General features: G+C 40.3%; 1 protein-coding gene across 1 annotated transcript; it reads left to right on the top strand.

Annotated features, from left to right (window-relative positions):
* Positions 1 to 49: 49 nt before the first annotated feature.
* Positions 50 to 21929, top strand: ATG4B (autophagy related 4B cysteine peptidase). Its single transcript, XM_061636650.1, has 13 exons — positions 50 to 138; positions 7465 to 7563; positions 8000 to 8071; positions 9102 to 9200; positions 9703 to 9804; positions 12092 to 12164; positions 13861 to 13940; positions 14982 to 15178; positions 16730 to 16808; positions 17203 to 17348; positions 17654 to 17710; positions 18535 to 18628; positions 20134 to 21929. The coding sequence occupies exons 1-13, from the start codon at positions 129 to 131 to the stop codon at positions 20205 to 20207; spliced, it is 1182 nt and encodes a 393-aa protein (XP_061492634.1). The 5' UTR covers positions 50 to 128; the 3' UTR covers positions 20208 to 21929.
* The last annotated feature ends 477 nt before the right edge of the window (positions 21930 to 22406 follow it).

The raw sequence follows: 22406 nt of genomic DNA, 5'->3' as shown, positions 1-22406 counted from the left end.
CTGTGCAGGGCTCTGTGATTGGGCGAGAGACGGACTGTCGAGGCAAGTATGTTAAAGTGCGCCGTTGAGGTTGTCTGTGTCTGTAAGGAGGCAGCTGTAGTCGCCCCTAAATCCTGAGCGGGGGCAGAATGGATGCGGGTGAGAAGGGAAATGTCTGGGGTCCTAGAGTGGGAAGGCTATGCCGGTGGCCGGAGGGAGGGGTGCTTTTGTGTTTGGGTCTCAGGACGATGAGTGTGTGAAAGGGTGGAGGATCGGTCTGTTTTTTCAGGAGAAGCTGGTAGTGCGGGATGGGCTCGTGAGAGGGTGTTCCAGGAGTGGGGAGAGAGGGACGGGGTCTGTGGTCGGGCCCAAGCAGTGGTGTCTCAAAAAAAAGGAAACAAAAAGATACACTTCCTATATAGAAGGGGTAATTGGGTGAAGTTGTTAAAAGGAGTCAGGTAAACGTGGTACTTAGCCTCCCGGTCTCCTTCTCTAGTAGACACGTAGCTTACCATGCATGGCATTATATGTTATTTATGCATTCCCTGTCAAAGCCAGCATATTTTTTGTCTTCTTGGCAGTAGCAGATAGTGGCATTTACCGACCACGGTACTGGCGCTTCATCATCACTTAGTGCTGTGGCCTACTGAAATGTGTTCGAGATAAAGTTTTGTAAAGTTGATAATAACTTGGCGATTAGGGGGCGTTGTTGAAGATTTGTTTTTGTTTGAGGTCTTGTAGCTGAAAGTGTGTTTTTGTTTTGCTTCCCTACTTAAGTAGCTGCAATGGATGGCATTTGGAGTATTGTGGGACAGTGTGTTTGTCTGACAATTGATTCTAATATTTTGTCAAAGTGCTACAACTAACATGGAAATATTTCTATGACAATGGTCAACAATAAGGTGTTGAATAGAGTAACACTCTCATTCTTTGTCTCCTCCCTCAATTTCCCTGGTAGGTGAAAGATATGATAGGCAAGGGCTGAAGTTATTTTTTTCTGAATGAGATAACTTAAAGCGGACATGCACATTCTCTTGGGAGTGTGCTGCTCTTTAGTAAATCTGTGCCAGATTGAATTGTTATTGAAAAGCCCCAAACGCATCCAACATAACTGATCATTCATGTCAGACATAAATTCAGTCTTCCTTTTTCTTCTCTACTAGCATGTGACCAACTGTCATGTAGTAATCAACTGTTCTGAATCCATCATGGTGTGAAATGTATGGCTCCTAACACTATATGAATACTCCACAAAAATATGTACTTTTTAATTCACTGTACTCTAGCTCCACGGCAACCCCATCTTTTGGAATTTTGATCAAGTCATATGAAGTGAAAATAATTAGAATTAGTTGCAGTGTTGCAGTCAGTTCAGATGGGTGGTTGGGTGCCACCTATTTTTTAAACTGAGAAACGGTTGCTAGTGCTAATGACATAGATAATGTCCGGTCTAGTTTAGTCCTAATTGGGCTTTCCATATCCAACTATCTAGCCACTGTACCTATTGACTATAGTGAGTATCTAGAATTATGTGCCATTTCCAGGAGTGTGTGGCAGTTCCTCATTATAATTCATTTCTTGTCCTTTCATTGACATGTTATATGTCATTGTTTATCAGTAGCAGAGCTGGCTGTGTACGAATATGCAATATAAACATCTGCTTTAGTCAGTGAAAATATTTGTTTGTGAAATACCACTGTTAGAGGCTATCAGCCTATCTTATTTATATATTTCATTTGTGAATCACTTCCTATAAAGCATGTTGATTTCACCATATAGTAAAAACAGTTTAAACAATTGCATATATAAAAAACTGCTTTGAAATAAACACTGATACTGGCCAGGGCTGTGGAGTCGGTATGTCAGTTGTCAAACCTTCGACTCCAACTCCTCTGTTTTTCTACTGTCCGACTCCGACTCCAACTCCTTCATAAATGGCAAATATGTATTATTTTTTCTACTGACTCCGACTCTGATTCCTTCATAAATGGCAAATGTATATTAATGTATTAATATTAATTTTATTTTGAAGTCGGAGTCAGAACATTTCTACCGACTCTGACTCCACCCAAAATTGCTTCCGACTCCACGACTCTGACTCCACAGCCCTGATACTGGCTGGGATAAAAATTCCATTTAGAAGGCTTGTTGAAAGATGAACATTTTCAATAGGCACCAGAAAGACAACAGAGATGACCCCTGTCTGATACGTAATGGGAGGAAATTCCAAAGGGTAGGTACCGCCATGTTAAAGGCCTGCTTCTGGCATCATACAAATGGACCTCTTGATAAGATAACACCTGATTATTTTTGTAAGTTGCTTTGAGTCACCTCTGTGAGAAAAAGTATTAATACATTTTATTTTTTTATTTATTATTACATTTATATACTGCCCCCATAGCCGAAGCTCTCTGGGCAGTTTACTGCAATTAAAAACATTAAAAACAAATATACAAATTTTAAAACACAAAAAACAATTTAATTTTTTTAAAAAATTTAAAAACACATATAATTAATAATAAAATAATAACCTGCTGGTTACCCTCTCCTGCAGAACATAGTGATCAGTTGGGTATATTAGGGATGAGATGATCTTTTAGGTATGTACAGTTGAGTCTTATTTGATTTTCTCAAAGTCCTTTTTTCTTTCTTGCCGTAGTTACTTCATATGAATTCTTCTTCATGTACTGTACACTTGTTAAGTTAAAATTGCCAGAGGTTCCTTAGAAACCCCATAGAAGTCAGTAGATGAGTTTTTGTTTCCAAACACCTTGGCTCCATAAGCTAGGTACGGAGCATTTCATGTGCATTAATCACAGCAGTGAAGTGGATGCTTGAAGATAAATTTGCCTTGTACGGTCAGAGCTTGCTGCATGGCTCTGGAAAACATTTGCTCCTGTTCAGCATTTTAGTGTCAATGATGCTTTAGGTACCATATATAGTACAGAATAGATGTTGATGGATGGACTTCATAGTTTACTGTGTTTCTCTAGAGAAGAATGGCTAGCCCAAGACAATCAGCAGTAGTGTGGTTGGAATGGAATGTAGGCCCCATCTGCACTATACAGTTAAAGCTGTATCACAGCAGATTAGTGTAGTAATCCCTCTTCCCAGAGAACTCTGGGAACTGTAGCTCTGTGAGTAGAATAGGGATCTCCTAATAAATCTCAGCACCCTTCACAAACTCTCATTCCCAGGATCCTTTGAGGGAAGCCATGACTGTTTAAAGTGGTATGATACTACTGTAAATCTGCAGTGTAGATGTACCCGTGTGTGTGTGTGTGTGTGTGTGTGTGTGTGTGTGTGTGTGTGTGTGTGTGTGTGTGTGTGTGTGTGTGTGTGTGTGTGTGTGTGTGTGTGTGTGTGTGTGTGTGTGTGTGTGTGTGTGTGTGTGTGTGTGTGTGTGTGTGTGTGTGTGTGTGTGTGTGTGTGTGTGTGTGTGTGTGTGTGTGTGTGTGTGTGTGTGTGTGTGTGTGTGTGTGTGTGTGTGTGTGTGTGTGTGTGTGTGTGTGTAGACAGAGGTCATCTCACAATGTATAAACAAGTCTAGACTCCTATTCTGATCTTTAGCACATGACTCTGAAGGAAATCCCATTCATGTCAAGCGGACTTAACTTCATAAGTCATGAAATCTTTATTATCAAGTGAAAGTTTTCAACATCCATGTCAAGGACAGTTATCTAATAGTGAAGGGTACTACAGCTGGCTAAGCCAGTCTTCTAAACCATGTGCTTGTGACTACTGGGGTCATTTTTCTGCCATCTAATTTAACAACATACTAGCTCCATTACCACATATCAATGGTGATATATTTTAGCACAGTGGAGTTACTGCCTGGTATCTGACTATAATGAGCATACTCACTGGCTGGGAACAGAATATACATAGCAATGTACCAGTGTATATTCCATTGGTGGGGCTTGAATTTTAGATAAATGTGTTTTCAGCATCAATGACATTTAACTTACTATCTAATGGTTGCTTTTCGTGGCACATGCTTTAGCAAGGGAAGAAAACCTTCATGGAATTTAATGACAGAAAATCTAGCTGTCCCATGCTTCCATTTCCATTTTATTATTTCAAAAAAGATTGTACTTAAGTGATGCTCTAGTTTACTTTGATAGGACGGAAAGGTCCTTCAAGGTTTTTTGCTGCACTGCTATAGCAGAAGTGCAGACCTTATGGGCCCTCTCTTTAAGTAACTTTGATTACTTAGCTTTCCTGAGGAACCGACTTGCCTCAGTTGGGTTACTTGATTAGAAAATGGAATTATGGGTTGTTCTAGGACCTAAGGTGCATAAAATCTGATGTCTTTCTTTTTTCAGATGCCTGACTTAGCTGATACTGCAGTTTTGAGAATGAATCAGAGATTTATAATTATTTTTAAAAAGAAATGATCAATTAGGAGTGACTTGTAATATTTGTTTCTTTTTTAATAGCAACCTTTAGTAACTTTTGGGTAGCTGGAATATTAGCATCCTGCTTAGAGATTTACTGTCACTTCTCAAACTGCAATTATATGTGGTTTAGGTCACTAGAAGAGCCAGTGTGGTGTAGTGGTTAGAGTGTTGGACTACGACCTGGGAGACCAAGGTTCGAAACCTCACACAGCCATGAAGCTCACTGGGTGACCTTCCTCAGAGGAAGGCAATGGTAAACCACCTCTGAATACCACTTACCATGAAAACCCTATTCATAGGGTCTCCATAAGTCGGGATCGACTTGAAGGCAGTCCATTTCATTTCAGGTCACTATAAGACTGAATAAACTGCCCCCTTTCTTTCTCTTAAAGACACACTAATATATCTGTCACTTCTTGAATGTGACAGACTAAGTCATTGTTCCTCTTAGGCAGATTCCATCCTGAAGTCATTGTTCTCTGTGTTGATCCTGATATTTAGCAATGTGGATCCTGCTGTGTGATCTGTATGTTGTAGCTTTCATTTCATGCAAAATGGTGTAACTATATGAAATGCATCATGGTTCACAGAATTGACCTGATGGGTCTGGCCTGATATGGTGGAAATAAGCTGTTATTTACTTTTATGTATTTGCTCCCATGCTGAAAAAGGCTCAGCAGGCTTTTCTCAGAACCTTTCATGTCAAATGCCAGTTAGACTCGCAAGGCCTGCAGGGCGTGATGCCCTCTAAGGTGAGGTTGCAGAGCATGTGAAATTTGAACTGAATGTATGATCTAGAGATCTATTGATTTTTAGATGTCACAAAAATGAGGAAGCCCCAGGAGAAAAAGATGTGAAGTTGAGGAGCAGGTTTGCTCCAGAGCTTTTACTTGTTCATGTTGACAAGTTCAGACTCATAAGAAAGGACTGCATATTACAATGGTTGCTAGTCTGCTTTTTTACTAAGGGGACCTAGAATTATCCTGTTTGTATGGGTTTCAGCCTCCTGCTGCTTGTGATACTCTGTCTCTGCTCATTAAGCCTGCTTCATGTTACTTTTACTAATAGAGAAATTAGTACATTGGGAAATAGGTTAAACATTTATGTATGGTTTTTATATTCTGGCCCTCATCATTTATTCAGCAGGTGCAGAAAAATAGAGAAAGTAGGTGCCAGGTGAACTTCATGGGAAGAGTATTCAGCAATCTGGGTGCCATTGCTTACAAGGCCCTCTTCAGTGTAGTGCATCATAACTGTAGAAGTGTCTGTTTTGCTCCTAATAAGAGCAAAGTGTATGGCAGCTTCCTAGCCTGTAAGTTGGGAGTGAAATAACACAAATGCAATCATTCTCTCATTTATGTTTTACTTTGTTTTCCTTGACATGCCTGGACTGGTGGGATTCAGATGGGGTGGATCCCAAGCAAGAGCTGTTTAAGTTACGTTTTTAATTTCTAGTAGCACTATATTATGATGAGGCAGGGGGACAGAAGAGAACACAGTTAATTTTGCTGGGAAGTCTTGAGGACCAGTGCTCTACAAGGGCAGTTGGAGCAATCAACTTGTTGAGATAAGTGGTTCTAACAGGGACATTGTGCCTTAGGAAATGTAAAACGATAGGAACATAGAAAGAAGTAGTGAAGGTTAGGGGCATTCTGTTCTTCATATCCATGCTGATGGCTGCACCTGTACTAGAAACAGGGCTGTGGAGTCGGTATGCCAAACCTTTGACTCCAACTCCGACTCCTCTATTTTTCTACTGTCCGACTCCACCCAAAATTGCTTACGACTCTGACTCCACGACTCTGACTCCACGACTCTGACTCCACGACTCTGACTCCACGACTCTGACTCCACGACTCTGACTCCACGACTCTGACTCCACGACTCTGACTCCACGACTCTGACTCCACGACTCTGACTCCACGACTCTGACTCCACGACTCTGACTCCACAGCCCTGGCTCAAATACAGCTGACTTCATGGGAAGCTTCTTTGACTTTGTGAATTTATATTTTTTTAAAATTGTCAATCAAAATTACAAATATTTTTCCTGAAAAATAAAAAAGTATAAAATATAAGTATAAAGTGATATATTTACCATATATTGTTATAATATTATAAGTTTTTATTTTGAAGCCAGTCAGAGTCAGTACATTTCTATCGACTCCGACTCCACCCCAAATTGCTTCCGACTCCACGACTCCGACTCCACAGCCCTGAGTAGAAAGCATGTTTCCTTGGTGAGGGGGGGCCATGAAGCTTGATGGGTGTTGCCCAGGGTGGAATTGACTTGAAAGTTCACACTAAAACCCAGAGCGGATTCCACTGCCCCACTGACATGGAACCACAAGCTGCCACTGGAAGAGGGGAATATTAAAAGTTGAAGCTTTGTCAGCAAGAAGCAGATAGAGGACAATATCAACCTCACTCTTCATAACTACTTGGACGTAAACTAGGAAGTCAGTGTAGGAGCCAGCAAAGAGTATGTCTGAGTTTTGGTGCCATGATAGTGTTGGCTAAAACCTCTGCTAACTAGCCAAACAAATACTGCTTTCTGCAGCAAGTCTGTTCATATTTGTCATTGTGTGTTTTGAGTAAAAGGCAATGGGACTCTCTTTGTTGGAAACCTATACTAGCAGAACCAGATATTTAAGCACTGACTAGCATCTTAGTTTAATACAAAATGAAAGATTGTTCCCAATACAGTGATACGGATTAAGGGTTCTATTTAAGTTTTGTCATAACCTGAAAAATAAGGTGGCTGTTGTCTGGTTCTAGTGAATTGGCTATTTTGTAAAGCGGACTGCTGCTTTGGGGTTGGGGCCAGATATGTGGGGTAATAGGGCCCACATCTCCTACTGATTTTTTTCTTTTGGAAGAAAAGGCTTGTTTGGGTTCAATCCCGGATTATTGTTCTTTGATTATTTTTCTATAGCTGCTGATGTTGGGGTAAGCTACTTAAAAAGGCACTTGTTCAGTTGTCATAACTCTTTGAAATAAACGTCCCTGCATCTTTGGCTATTTGAACAGGACAGGGGCCCTAAAACATGTTGGTGACTATCTACTGTGTTTTGTTTTTGAACAGCTACTCTCACGTACGATACTCTCAGGTTCGAGTATGAAGACTTCCCAGAGACCAAAGAACCTGTTTGGATCTTGGGGAGAAAATATAGTGTATTAACAGGTATTTGAAGGACTGTAAATACTCTGGTCTTGCAACTCTCCTCTTGTATATATGGAGTCTTGAGCCTTGCCTCTTGCTTTCCCCTTCTTAACAACCGACATGTGCTCTATTGAATATTTGTAGGAGAGCAATCATAATTCAAATACAGAAGTTAGAGACTACCCCCCCCCCATTTTCCTGGATGATTTTGGTCCCTGGAATCTAGTGGCTAAAAGAGGGATACCCAAAAGAAGATGAAATGTTAATGTGTATTCTCTCACACACATACTATAATAGTCTTGGTTTGGTGCTTTTTCTAGTTTGCAGTCCAGATACTTGATGGACATTTTTTCTTATTTCTCATGGCTTGCTTATTAGTTCAATGACAGTACCACTGAATCAGCACTGTGCCATTTTTCTGGAAGAGTGTTGACATGTGATGTTTTCACTTCTTTAGAGAAAGAAGAGATCCTGTTAGACGTAACCTCTCGTCTTTGGTTCACATACAGAAAATGCTTTCCAGCAATTGGTAAGCAGCAGGATTCGTTTTCAAGGTTATACTGTAAATGAAGTTTGTTTATTCCTTAGTACCTGATTTCCCTATAGCCTGGTGAAGCAAGCAGGAGTCTTGTGTTGACTTGTGCCACCAGTATCTATCCAGTGGAGTATGGCACAGAAAAAGGTTTTTGCTCTGCTCTCTAGGTTCCAGAAAGTAACTATTTCTTCCTCTGGTCTGATGCTGACATTTGATTATATTCCAAGTATTCATAGAAAAAGGAAATGTGCTCCCACCTTAGAAACAGGAAACACTAAAATACAGATATGGCAGAATACAAAAAGAATTTGTTTTGGAGGGGGACTGTATGCTGTTTAGAAGCTTGTTCCCAGAATATCTTATTTGTTGTATCTTCCTCATCTGGGGACGACTTTGTTGAAGGGTGGGTGAGAAATGAAAAATAAAAAAATATATGACTGGCAGAACAAGACAAAATCTTAAAATTATTTAGCTAAACAGTTTGGCAATATTACCTTCAGTAATATTGCTTTCAAAAAAGCTCTGGGAATCCCAAATGATAGTTCTAAAGAATGCTGAGGATGGAGAGAATTTTCAGGAAGGTGACATTCCTTCTCCCCCCCCCCAATGTATTAAAATTATAAAAAGTATAGATAAAAACTCATGTGTTCTCATAGGCACATAGGAAGCCGTATATTGAATCAGATCATTGACCTGTGTAGCTCACTAAAGTCTACACTGATTGGAAACAGCTCTCTGAATTTCAGACAGGGGACTTTCCCACTCCTACCCTGAGATGCCAGTGGTTGATCCTGCTATCTTCTGCATGCAAAGATGCTCTACCCTTGATACCTTAATGCATGCTTATGCAGAAATAAGTTCAATGCGGCTTAATCCCAACAAATGGGCATTGAATTGCAGCCATAGCCAGGTTTCTGGGCCCTTCTACTCCTGCTCAGGTATACCATAACATTCCGACTGCTTTGCGTCCTGTATGGCACACTTGCCAAAATGTTTGGTTTCTGTTCTTTCTTTCTGGCTGCAGGGGGGACAGGTCCTACATCCGACACTGGTTGGGGCTGCATGTTAAGGTGTGGTCAGATGATCTTTGCTCAGGCCTTGGTCTGCAGGCACTTAGGCAGAGGTAAGTCAAATGCCAATAAAATAAAATAAAATGGGCTGGGACAATATAATATGTTTGTGTGAAGAGACACTAAAAGGTCCTTTTTAAAAACTGTCTCAAAAACTATGAAGAACCAGACAATAAGGCAGGTCAACCAATACAGTTATTTTGGTGGTGGATCAACATGCTTGCTTCTGGCAATGTGAAGAGGATTTTTCGAGCATGAATTTGACACAGTGGGAATGAAATGCTGGTGTTGCTATTAGTGCTACATGACAGGAATGTAAGTAAACACTTAGCTGGAGGTTGGTAAAGCAAGATTAAAAGTAACTTCCGCTGCTCAGAGACTGGACCGGGAAGTTAAATGTTTGTTTGTTTATTGCCAAGTGAACTCAATTAATAGTTTGGGATTATAATCTTCAGTATTTGGATTTCTTTGTAATATTTATTATATTGTTTTGTGAAAACAAATGTGTGGAGTTGAGAATATTGATTAGAGCCTCTCTTTTTTAAAAAATCTCAGATTGGAGGTGGGTGAAAGGGAAGAAGCAAACAGAAAACTATTACAATGTTCTAAATGCCTTCATTGACAAAAAAGATAGCTACTACTCAATCCACCAAATAGGTAAGATGGTTACCTACACTGTTTTCCTGTGCCTCTCTTAAATATTCTAGAGGTAGCAAATTGTTCTGTTTTTTATTTTTCAAGGAAGGCTACTTACAATGCATTGTTTTTATATAATAAGAATGTGGACTGTGTTCAGATGGTAAACGCATGCTTATGAGTATCTGTCTGTTGCTCTAAATGAACAAAACAGCATGTGTTTGTGCTGTTTAGAAAGAGAAGCCGTTGTGTAACTTTTGAAGGAGAAAGAAACATGGTGATGGAGGTGATTCAGATTTCACATTCTATGGAACTAGGAGATCTAGGCATGGGCCATTTCGGAATTAATTTATTTCTATAATAATGCAATCCTGTACATATCTACCTGGAAGTAAATGCCATTGGGTTCAGTGGAACTTACTCCCAGGTGAATAGGACTCTTGCCTAAGTCTTACTAATCAATGTGTTGCCTCTATTTTTCCTTCATAGCCTGTGCAGACAATAGTAGCTCCCATGCAATTATACTTTTTTCAATTCCTATTCCAAATCTTGTCCCAGAGAAGATACGTGTGGTTGAAATGTTATTCTATAGAGCAGAATACTGTGCAGTGAGCTAAATCTTCAACTTCCTTTCACTACAAAGGAGCTCCTGGTGTATCTCCTTCACAGAACGTAGAGTGAAGTTCACATAAAGGGCAGCATAGTGAAATAGTTTTCTTAGCATACTTTTATTCAGAACCTTTAAGCTCCTCTTACCCTGAGCAATAAAATAACTGAAGAGCCATTAGAGATTTATTTTTTAAATCCCACTCTGGGGTGACTTTTGCTATTACATTGAGATTCATATAAAGCTCAGCCTTGAGAAAGGGTTCAGCAGGTATTCAGGTCACAAGCCAGTTAATGAAGACAATAATATATATATATACATATATATTTAAATTGGGTGTGTTATATCTGGTGCTAGAGAACTGAATACTTGTTGAATGTTTTCACTAGAATGAGTTATTTATAAGTCTCTCTACCTGCTGTGAATAAGTGGAAGAAACTGGTCTTGTGAATCCACCTTTTGATGGATGGGCCTTCTCCATATTCAGCGATCATCTGATACTGGGCACTCTTCTTCACTAGGAATCACAACAATATTACAGTGGTTGAATGCTTTCAAGGCTAAGGAGCCATAAGGTGGGAAAATGTGTTCTTAAAGAATAAATGGAGAATGCAGGGAAACGTGCTAAAGGTATGCTCTCCAAATATGCCAAGCAGCTACAGTACAGTAGGGCCCCGCTTGTCGGCGTTCCGCTAATACAGCGGCGCCAGCGGGGCGATCAGCTGTAGCGCAGGGATCTCCAGCCACTGTGCTCCAGCTGACAGCGATCAGCTGGAGTGCGCGAGCTCCCCACTCTCCAGCTGATCACGCATTCCAGCTGACAGTGACCTGTATACCACTGAAAGAAGGCATATTAGGAGACTTGAGGAAAGTATTCCAATCTGTCTTGGAGAGATGCATATACAAAAATATATATGACAGATGGCTGTCAGCTGGAGCACGGCGGCTGGAGTTCCCTGCGTTACAGCTGATCAGCTGGAGCATGCAATCAGCTGGAGCACAGGAAGCTATCAGATGGAGTGCGGCAACTGGAGCTCCCCACGCTCCAGCTGATCACGTGCTCTAGCTGATCAGCTAGAGCACGTGATCAGCTGGAGCGCGGGGAGCTCGTGCGCTCCTGCTGATCACTGTCAGCTGGAGTGCTGCAGCTGGAGCTCCCCGTGCTACAGCCGATCGCGTGATCAGCTGTAGGGCGGGGAGCTCCCACGCTACAGCTGAGTAGGGCCCCACTTTCCGGTGGTTTTCACTTTTCGGCGGGGACCTGGAATGGAACCTGCCATATGAGTGGGGCCCTACTGTATTGTTTAATGATTACTGTGTGTTCTTGGCATCTCTGAAAAATCAGGTGAATAGAACAGTTTTCAAAACGGCAAAACTTGCAAGAGATTAATATGCGTAGAATCACCTTTGTTGTACTTGATTCTTCTGGAGACATTTTATCATTTACAGGGTATGGACATTTATTTTTGTATATGCATCTCTCCAAGACAGATTGGAACACTTTCCCCAAGTCTCCTAATACGCCTTCTTTGAGTGGTATACAGGTTGTTGTTTGAGATACCTTGCAGTTATTTTTAATGGGCCTTTGGCTCCAAGGTGTTAGCAAACTCGAAGTATCTGTTAACTTTTAAGTACCCATAGTGGTTCAGAAGGAGCCATGAGTGACATTATGGATCAATTATGGTTTTTTTGCTGCTGCAGCCCAGATGGGAGTTGGAGAGGGAAAATCCATAGGCCAGTGGTATGGACCAAACACAGTTGCACAAGTACTCAAGTAAGTGCTCAGTGAATCCAACCATACTGGGTATTATTCTTTTTTTAATCCACAGAACCATAAATAACTATTCCTGCAGAAAAAATCAAAAAGTTGATCTCTCCCTGCCACACCCTGGGGACTAGTGATGTAAAATTGAAAATAAGATCCTAAGCAGTTAAAAGGAAGCACCCATCTGAGTTTCTGTACTTAAGATCTGATTCTGCAACACCTTGTCATCTTTGGAATATAGGGAAATTCCCAATGGTTGAGTCTTGCATTTTTGCTCCTATGTTATAGGGATGGGCTGCATAGAATGAGCCTAGGATTAGACAAAGGGTTGTCAACCTTTTTGGGCCAGGGGGCACATTTGGGATTTTGAGAAAGTTCTGTGGGTTCCAGTCACAAAATGGGTGCTATGGGATGTGGCATAACACAAAATGGCTGTTGTGGCAGTGTGTAATAGACTCCAAGCCAGTGCAAACTGAAAATTTGCAGTAAGAGCAAATATTCTCTTAACGCATTCTGGATTATGGGGGAGATATTATTGAGACCTTACATGGGTGCCATAGGAGATACTGGCGAGCACTTTGGTGCTGCGTTAGTGGCCCCTGGCTTAGAAGAACAAATTGTCTGTTTGTCTGTCCTGTCTTCATGCCAGAGAAAACATAAGTCAAATTTTAACAGGTAGCTTTGACCTAGGCGGGTGAGAGATATGATAGCTTTTTACATACCTGTGATGGGCTGACTGACTGATGTAGTAGAGTGGTGCTATGGCACTATCTTCGTTTTTCTATCTGCATAGGGATTTCTTTTGTGCTGTGGTACTCTACTGCTTGTGAGATTTGGCAAATAACAACATTGCTTCCTTAGCTCAGGAATACCTCTTCCCTTCACGTGCTTCCTTTTGTCTTTGTTTAAACTGCAAATATACTCTTGGGCATTTCGAAAGATGCTCACTTCACGAGTATTCTCTTCTGTTTAGCATCTCATTTTATACAAACTCTAAGCAGGGGAACTGTTTTACTGTGCTAATAATTAGAATTCTTTGCCTTGGATAGGATGATTAAAATGCATTTCTCCAAATCAATACATTTATATACAGTTCTAACTTATGCCAGATCAAAATCTGCATTTTGTAAGGAGTAGGTGTTTTAGTGGAAGGGATGAATGAGGCTGAGTGTCCAAATAAGTAAAGAGTCTATGAGGAAGGCAGATGGCACTGTGGAGATATTTTGCCTCCCTGGCTATTAGTAGAACAGCCTAGACAGCTTCTAATTTCTGACCAGAATGTTTGTATTTTATACATATCTCCTGTGGAGTAAGAGCTACAAAACTTTTCTTGCTAATATATGAAATATTTATTTATTTATTGTACTTATATATCACCCCATAGCCAAAGCTCTGTGGGCGGTTTACAGCAACCAAAAACATTAAAACAAATATACAATTTAAAACACATATTTTAAAAACAATTTAAAACACAATTTAAAAATTTAAAACAATTTAAAACACGTGCTAAAATGCCTATGAGACTTGAGATGTTGCATTTGCCATCTGATATTGTATTGCATGGCTAGGTTTTGTCTTGTACAATGTGACCACAGCCATGCTGCATTCTAGATCTCCTAAATGTTTTAAATCCTTGACATAACTGCAGCTTCTCCTCTCTATAATGCATTCATCTCTTAACTTTTTTTCTTACTCTTCCTTCTAGAAAACTTGCCACTTTCGATGCATGGAGCTCCTTGGCAGTGCACATAGCCATGGACAATACTGTTGTGATGGAGGAAATTAGTAAGTGTCACTTTTGCTTATAGAGGTGCGCTCTCCTTTTGATGAAAGAAAACTATGTTGAACAGAATGAAACTGAGGAGTGTATATATTTACAGAAATTCTTTATGACTCCCATAGGGGTGTGCTTTAAAACCCAATCAAAAAAGCCACATGAGTACAACTAACTTTGATGATCTCAGGTTGTAAAGTGCAACTGATTCTTAACTAAACAAGGAAACTTCATTTACAGAGGGAAAAGAATTTTACAAGTATTAGACCAGTGATAATTTGAATGAGGTTTGTTAGAAGTGGGTGGCTGAAATTCTACAAGAGCAAAAATATTCTTGAGTGCTTTCATGTTGTGACTGGAGAAAAATGGAAGGTTTAGATACCAAAACTATGATTTCCCAGATCCAGCAAGGTACGTTTAATACTCGTGAGGAAGGGAAGTGCAGTTTCTGCCACCTCTGCAATCTTATGGTAGTAAAAGTAACAGAGAAAATTCATGTATTGAATTTGCAAAAACCTGTCCAGTCTTTCAAATTTGGATATAAATATTGGCACTGTAATAAAATATAAATTACTGGATAGCAAATTACTTTCTCTTTGTGTACTTGTGTATGTGCCTGCACACACAATAGCTTCTAAACATTTATGCTGTATGTTCTTTCACTCCAGAGAGAACAGAAAATTACTTCTGATAAGACTTTTTTTTTTCAAAAGCATTAACACGTTTTCTTCTATGAATTTATCTGTTGTATCATAGCATGTGTGCTCGGAGTCCACCCACCCCCTCCAAAATGAGTTAAGACTAGGAATGAATGGAAATGGTGGGCTAGTTTTATGACCATGTTTTGTCAGTATCCCTTTTGGCAATGGGCATAGTTGCTGTGAAAGTGAGCGTGCGCATGTGTGAAAGTGGTTCCAGATTGCGTAGAAGCACCAGTGTGGCAGCATAGGAAGCATTGCGTTTGAACACTATGGATGGTTTTAGGATCATGTCGGGAAGTTGTTTGGGACTGTTAATGAGGCTGTTTCTGCTTCTGTCTTATCTCTTGGTAGGAAGGTTATGCAAGCTGAGCTGTCCATGTCCTGGGGCGTCAGCTTTTCCTGCTGCAGAATCGGACTTACTTTCCAACGGGTATCCAGATGGTGCAGAATGTACAGACAAGCGATTGCTCTGGAAACCATTAGTGCTGCTGATACCTCTTCGCCTTGGGCTCACAGACATCAATGAAGCGTATATTGAAACACTGAAGGTAGAAGGTCAAATTACTTACCTGGGAGCAGAACTCAATGGACTTGTTTCTAAGCAGACATGCATAAGATTGTGCTATTTATTTATTTATTATTTAATTTATATCCCGCCCTTCCTCCCAGCAGGAGCCCAGGGTGGCTATTTACTATCTGTTTTTTAAATCTACCTAGTTTATGCCTATTTTGCTGCAGTGTTTTAGTATGATTCTTAATGCCACTCTACTCTTAGTAGTATTCTAAGTCTAATTTCATCTTCATTGTAAGTCCAGATGCATCTGAAATACATGAACCACTTGTGGCAGTTCAACTGGAATATCAAAGATTGTCAGAGAAGAAAGGATTGTATATGCAACCCCAATATGTCTTTAAGCTGTATGAACTGAACAGTTCATGCTAGATACAAGTTGTCTTAATGTTTGCTGCAGTGTCTGGGCTCGCTTCAGTGTTCTATGCATATCTAATACCACCTTAATTATACTTAATAGTTAAGGTGTTTACATTTTTCTTTTTGAGTTGCTGGTTGGTTGCTGTTTTGCAGACCCAGTAATAAAATGGTGAACAACACTAGCCTAACCATGTTTACTCAAAAGTAAGGCCTATTAAAATCAGTGGGGTTTACTCCCAGGTAGGTGGGGCTAGGATTGCAGCCTATAGCTTCAGTCCTACATACACATCTGAAAATAAGCCCCATTGAACACAGTGGCCTTGTTTGCATGTATCAGTAAGTCAAATTATAGCTCAGCATAAACAAGCAAGTGTACTGGTGCCTCAAGTAAAAATTGTAGCCACTTCATTCCTTTTCTAGTCCTGCTGCTGCTAAACCATGGTTTGGCTTAGCATTAATGTGCGAACCTGGGCTTATGGTTTGTCTAGCGCAGCCTTTCCCAACCAGTGTGCCTCCAGATGTTGTTGGACTACAACTCCCATCAGCCTCAGCCAGCATTGCCAATGGTCAGGAAAGATGGGAATTGTGGTCCAACAACAACTGGAGGCACACTGGTTGGGAAAGGCTGGTCTAGCGTGTGGTTTCTCGGGAACAAGACAAGCCACAAACCTGGGTTTGCATGTAATGCTTAGCCAAACTATGGCTTACCTCCCAGTATCACAGCATCAGCAGGAGCCACAGAGGAGTGGAGCAGCAGAATTTGTACTCCAGGCACCAGCACACTTGCTCATTCATGCTAAACTATAGTTTGGCTTATGCTATGTGCAAAACAGGCCAGTGGGAGTTGATTCTGAATAATTATGCATAAGACCGTGCTGCAAGTTTTAAATTTTTGTTCCAGCATTTGTCAGATAACCTGGTCAGCTTTCTCTAAAGTTTTCAGACTACTTTGAGTCATCCTTATCTTGCTCTTTGAAAACCTTGTGCACTGCAATTGTCCTCCCTTGTGGTCGGACTTTTGTTCTAAAAATGCCTGCTCTGCTTCCTGAATATTCTGCAGGCCAGCATGTATCTCCATGTTTCTAATCAAATATTGCTCTTTACTTGGTTGGGTTTTCCCATTTTTGTCAACTGCAATGTGACTCACTGTGTGTCTGTTGTTTTCCAGCAATGTTTTATGATGCCTCAGTCCTTAGGAGTCATTGGAGGAAAACCTAATAGTGCTCATTATTTCATTGGATATGTAGGTGAGTAACAGTGTTCCCCAGCAGCATCTATACCACCCAAACTTTTGGGAGTACCACTGTAAGTCTATTAAGGGAACAACTTTAACACATGTACATTGCCATGTCATACAGCACACCTTGACATTAAAGAAAAACGTCTTGCCAAATAACAAATATCTATATCCTTTTGGTTTAGATACAATATTAATTGTGGGGGAAATAGTGATCCCTCATGTGTTACCACCTTATATAATTTTTCATTGTTTCTTTTTGTAATTGTATAGGACCTCTGTGACTTTCCTGTTCCTGATCTGACTGAAATGTAACAATGGTGTACATGCAATCCGCTCTCTTCCTGTGGGAAGTCTAGTATTGTATTTACTTTTATAATTTCTTCTGGTCTATTTTTGTCTAGGTGAAGAATTGATTTATCTTGACCCACACACTACTCAGCCTTCAGTGGAACCCATGGACAGTTGCCACATCCCTGATGAAAGTTTTCACTGTCAGCATCCACCCTGCAGAATGAGCATCGCAGAGCTTGATCCTTCTATTGCAGTGGTGAGTATGTGTATCTGCAGTCCATTTTCATGTTGTGAGAGAGCTATTATTTGGGACTGTTTTCCTGCTATCCATTTACTTCCAGCTGATTCCTCTCCCTACAAAGACACTGGTGTTGCCTCTTCTTGCTCCTCGGAGGGTACATTTTTATACTACCTTCTTAGCTTTCAAAATGTGTCTGCTTCTCAAAACATATCCAAGTTATATTCACTTGTATATAAAATGTGAGACATGATTGTTTTTGTCCCGAAGGCATTTTCTGTTTATGTATTCTGAGCCAATAGAATTGTTGTCTTTCCTTGCAGGGCTTCTTCTGCGACAAAGAGGAAGACTTCAATGACTGGTGCCAGCAAATAAAGAAGGTTTGTATATAGCAAGTCCTTCTGTACAAAAGAACAAGAAGATATGCCCATAGGAACTTTTACAATTTTATAGAAATGTATTCAGCTTTGAAGGGCACTAACTAATAAAATGGAACAGCATTAATGTAAAGATATGTATTACCAATATGATCCCAGCATGACTTCTTTGGGGTCAGGGCCTTTCCTGGGACCGATGTGACCAGTGTATTGTTCTAATGGATAGATGAGGAATGAGGAATCTGTGGTTTTCCAGATGTTACTGGACAAGAACTCCTTTTATTCCTGTTAGCTGTGCTGGCAGGGGCTGATGGGAATTGGGAGTTTAGCAGCATCTAGAGAGTCAGAGGTTCCCTATCCCAGGGATAGATGAACATCCAGGTTGTGCTTCACTGGGGAGTTGTCTTCTAGCCTCTAACCTTTTGTCTTCCTGCTCCTATGAGGTTCCTCTTGAAATCTCTTTATTTTTTTTAACATTTCTTTCCCATCTCATCATTTTTTAAGAGAAAAGTCAAGGTGGCTTACAAAAGAGAAACATAAGGCTACACTTCTATGCGAACATAATAATAATAATAATAATAATAATAATAATAATAATAAACTCAAAATTGGGAATAAGCCCCATTGAATGCATTCAGACTTGCTTTGAAGTAAACACGCATTGGATTACAATGCAAGCTGATTATAAATAAGCAATAGCGTTTAAAATATAAATCCATAAGGTTTGAAGGGGTCTTGCTCAGCATGATCAAGTTATGCTAAATGCTAGGCATCCCTTGGTGAAGAAATGGCTAGCTAGTGTACACCTTTCCATTATTTTCCAACAGTTGTTACTGATCAGAGGAGCCCTACCAATGTTTGAACTGGTGGAACATCAGCCTTCACACTTCTCTAGCCCTGATGTTTTGAATCTTACTCCAGGTAATGCTTGCCTATTTGATCACTCCAAATGAATACTTACTGTGATCGTTCTTATTTCTTCTTACTCCAAGTATGTTGGCTAGATGAAGCAGGAGACATGTAAAAGCCCACTGTCATGATTAATTTAAGTTGCAGTTCTTGAATATTCAACCCTGTATAGAATCACCAGTGCAATAAAATCTCAAATGAGATGTAGTGACCATTTAGACTCTCTCTCTCTCTCTCTCTCTCTCTCTCTCTCATTGGAGGGGATGAGGAGACCATCTTTGTTCTTGGAAATACTGTGCATATACTTGCTACACTAGTCTCTCTTCTATCAAAATGTTCGCTAATGCCTTACTTATTTCACCATTCTTCCTTTGGGAAAGACCTTTACTTTTAAATACTGTTTTCTCTAGAACTGAAACAAATGCCCCCCATTATTATTATTGTTGTTGTATTTCTATCCCACCTTTCCTCAATGTGGCATATCTCATTCTCCCCCCATCACATGGTAGGTTAGGCTGAGTTGACTGGCCCAAGGTCACCCAGTGAGCTTCATGGCTGAATGGAGATTTAAACCCTGGTTTCCCAGGTCCTAGTCTGACATGTTAACCATTACATCACCCTGACAATCTCCCCACAATTCCTCTCTGGAAATTTTAATGGAGAATATTTGGTAACTTTGACACTAAAAGATTTTACAGTAGCAGTTAGCGTTTGACTTTTAGTATACAATATTTAGTAAATTTTAATACAAGCATCCTCTTTAGTAGGTAAAAAACAGAAATTGTCTAATTTTGATGTCAAGTTTGGAAGCTGAATTCTGAGGTCAAGTTCAACATCAAATTCCAAATTGTGAAAATTTTAAAATTCTATCAAAGGCTTGCAAAATTTAAAATCAGTTCTAATTTCACATTGTTTCTGTAATTGTGATCCTAAATGTATAGTGTGTTTGCTTGAGTTTCCACTTCTTAGCATTTACTAATATTTTCTATGGGTCCTGTTGGGGTACTGTCTAAATTTTTGTTGCCAGTGTGTGTGTTTTGTTTGCCTACTTGCATGAAACAGTACCTGTTGAACTGGTTGGGAACCCAGATATTTCTCAGCAGATTCCCCTGAGCAAGCAGCTGGTAAATCTTATTGCCAATCACTAACGCTTTGAATCATAGACACCAATGTAGCAACATTTTCATTTTGGCATCTAACACTACACGTGATAGATGGAGAAGAATTCCATATAATTAATAATGTGACTGGGCATTAATTCAGACTTTCAGAGTAAAAGCATTTGTTTCATGCAGTATAGTTCATGTGTAGTATGGAAGGGAGCTAACACAGGTGTTTCAATATAAAGAGTGCAGTATTGTAACATTTTAGTATGCCATCATCCTTCAGAGTTAAACTGAAGCAGGAAGCAGGTTGTCTGAACATTTTTTCCCTTTACCTGCACAAGCGATATTCTCTGTTGCTGGTGTAAATAATTGCAGGCCTAAACTGTGATTTTTTCTGTCTTTGTCTTGCAGATTCTTCTGATGCAGATAGACTGGAAAGATTCTTTGATTCAGAGGATGAAGATTTTGAAATCTTATCTCTTTAAAAAACAATAAGAGGCTAACTCTGCCAATTTGTGTTGTGGGGGGAGGGGAGCTCCTTGAAGAGCCTAGGGCTACCAGCTTTCATAGGTTTGTTGACATCTCCGTCTCCCATCCACCCCAGCATTCTGTGCAGCCTTGGAGCAGAGTGGATTTTTTGCAGTGGGGTCAAGAAACGGGTCATCATTAAGGCCTTAATAGATTAGTCAGGCTTTCTCCATGCAAGAGTACCTGCAGGAAATGGATGCAGCGTTTCCTAGGAGCTGAAGATTATTTTTATGTTAGTAAGCCCAAAGGGTGAGCAAGAATAACAAAAGCCCTTCTAGGTGCTTCGGTTCTTACAAGTTCTCTCAATTATTAGGGAAAACTTAAACACGTTTGCTTCTGTCTCCCTTTTTGTAGGTTTGATGTGGAAACCAGCATAAAATGCAGGCACTTGTCCAATAGCTGTCTTTTTAGACCAGCAGAACATGTTCTGTGTCAGTTGGGGGGGGGTACAAGCTCTCACTAGATGAAATACATCAAATGTTACTGCTCATGCTTTATCTCAAATACAGTGCTTCCATGGAGACATAATACTGCTTTTGAGTCCCAAAATTGTCCTTTGTTAAAAACTCTCATACCTCTGCCCAGTGGTGTCATTCTAGAAATTATGTCAGGCATAGCAAATGTTGCAGTAAGAAGCATGAGCTGACAATGACAAATGGAAATTTTCAGTATATAAGGCAGGGAGAGCTTGGACAAGTGTGCTCTCTCTCGACTCAGAGGCCGTTCACTGCATCTGCAAAAGGAGGAACTAGCAAGCTAGCTAGGGCATGGCTTCATGAAACATAACCTGTATTTGCTGGATATTTTTCTATTCCATATTAAAAATATGGTGGCTGCTATTTAATAAAATGTGGTGGTAGAAACGTCCACCAGTTCACTTGAATTGAAAGTACCTCTGCTTCCTTCTCAATTCCATCTCTTGGTTTTTAGATTCTGATCATGAAATCTGGAGATTGTACATGGATTTTAAATGAGTTTTGCTTTAATGCCAAAATTGATACTAAATGCCTGGTTTGGTTAGTGCCAGAGACTATTCCCCCTTTCTTTCCCTCTTTTAAAACACTACACAAGTCTACGTTTTTGTGTGGTGATATTCACTTGTTTTTTCAGCTTTGTGTTGTGACTCTTAATGTGAGGTATACTGGTTTCTAAAGAGAAAGTCTGCAAATTCTCAATGCCTTGAAAGGTTAAATTACTAACTCCACCTAGGCTGGAAATGCTGGCTGTTGTACTCTGAAATAGCAGTAGAGCTCCATTTGTTTATAAAAGATGAGAATGGCTGGAGAGGACCCACCACTCCACCCAAGTATTCAACCTTTTTGAATTTCTTTAGCTCCATTGATGGAGGTTGGAGGTGGCAAATATGTTTACAAAGCATTTGTTTCTGCATTTATCAGCAGCGCTATCAGCCTAAAAGATGGTAATATAACCATCTATAAAGTAACTGCATACAGGAGTAACTGGCCTACTGGTAGTAGGTCAGGTTGCTTCTTAAGCCACCAGAAAGCAGAGGTCTGAACCATGATGCTTATTTGTCATTGTTATAACTGGCTGTCTTTCTCTTGCTGTTTCTCCTCTCCTCTTGATCATAGACTTTTGGAGGGAGAGGAGGCAGAGGAAGTGGGGCTGTGCTCCATTCATCAACTGCTTTCAATTTGTATCTGAATAAATAAAGTTAAAAGAAAACATTTGTATTTCTGATACTTCTACATTGCCCAGTCGGAAATGTCAGACCAGCTGAAAAGTGGGCGATAGTCAAAGACTATAGTTAACTTTTTGCAGTGTATTCCTGTGTTTCTCAAAGATGAAATCTTTGGTCTGCTCTGGAAAAAAAAGGCAGTCCCCCTGCCGCAGCCCTGCAGGATCAAGCCAGGAACAACAAGAAACATTCTGGGTACTTCTCCCCTCCAGCTGTGGGGTGCCAAAACTGCACTCCATAGCTCCAAGTCCCTCCGAACCCTTTCCTTCCAATGCTACTTGACTCTGGTTACTCATCTATGTGGAGGCCAGAGCATTTCCCCAACAATCTGTACGGCGAGACTGATGCTCCCAGAGCTTGTTCAGTTCCCAACCTGACGAGGGAGTTACGATAAGATCCAATACTGACAGCTGCCTCATGGTTCTCGTTGGCAGGACACCTTTGAACACAGGCTCTT

This window comes from Rhineura floridana, chromosome 7 (genome assembly GCF_030035675.1).
Source record: "Rhineura floridana isolate rRhiFlo1 chromosome 7, rRhiFlo1.hap2, whole genome shotgun sequence".
Classification (NCBI taxonomy): Eukaryota; Metazoa; Chordata; class Lepidosauria; order Squamata; family Rhineuridae; genus Rhineura; species Rhineura floridana.
This window is presented reverse-complemented; position numbering and strand designations above follow the sequence as displayed.

Bases quoted from the DNA above. Each gene is read 5' to 3' on its own strand.
- ATG4B (XM_061636650.1), top strand. The intron at 17,711-18,534 runs GTTTGTATATAG...ATTTTCCAACAG, and splicing joins GGTGCCAGCAAATAAAGAAG to TTGTTACTGATCAGAGGAGC. The intron at 18,629-20,133 runs GTAATGCTTGCC...TTTGTCTTGCAG, and splicing joins TGTTTTGAATCTTACTCCAG to ATTCTTCTGATGCAGATAGA.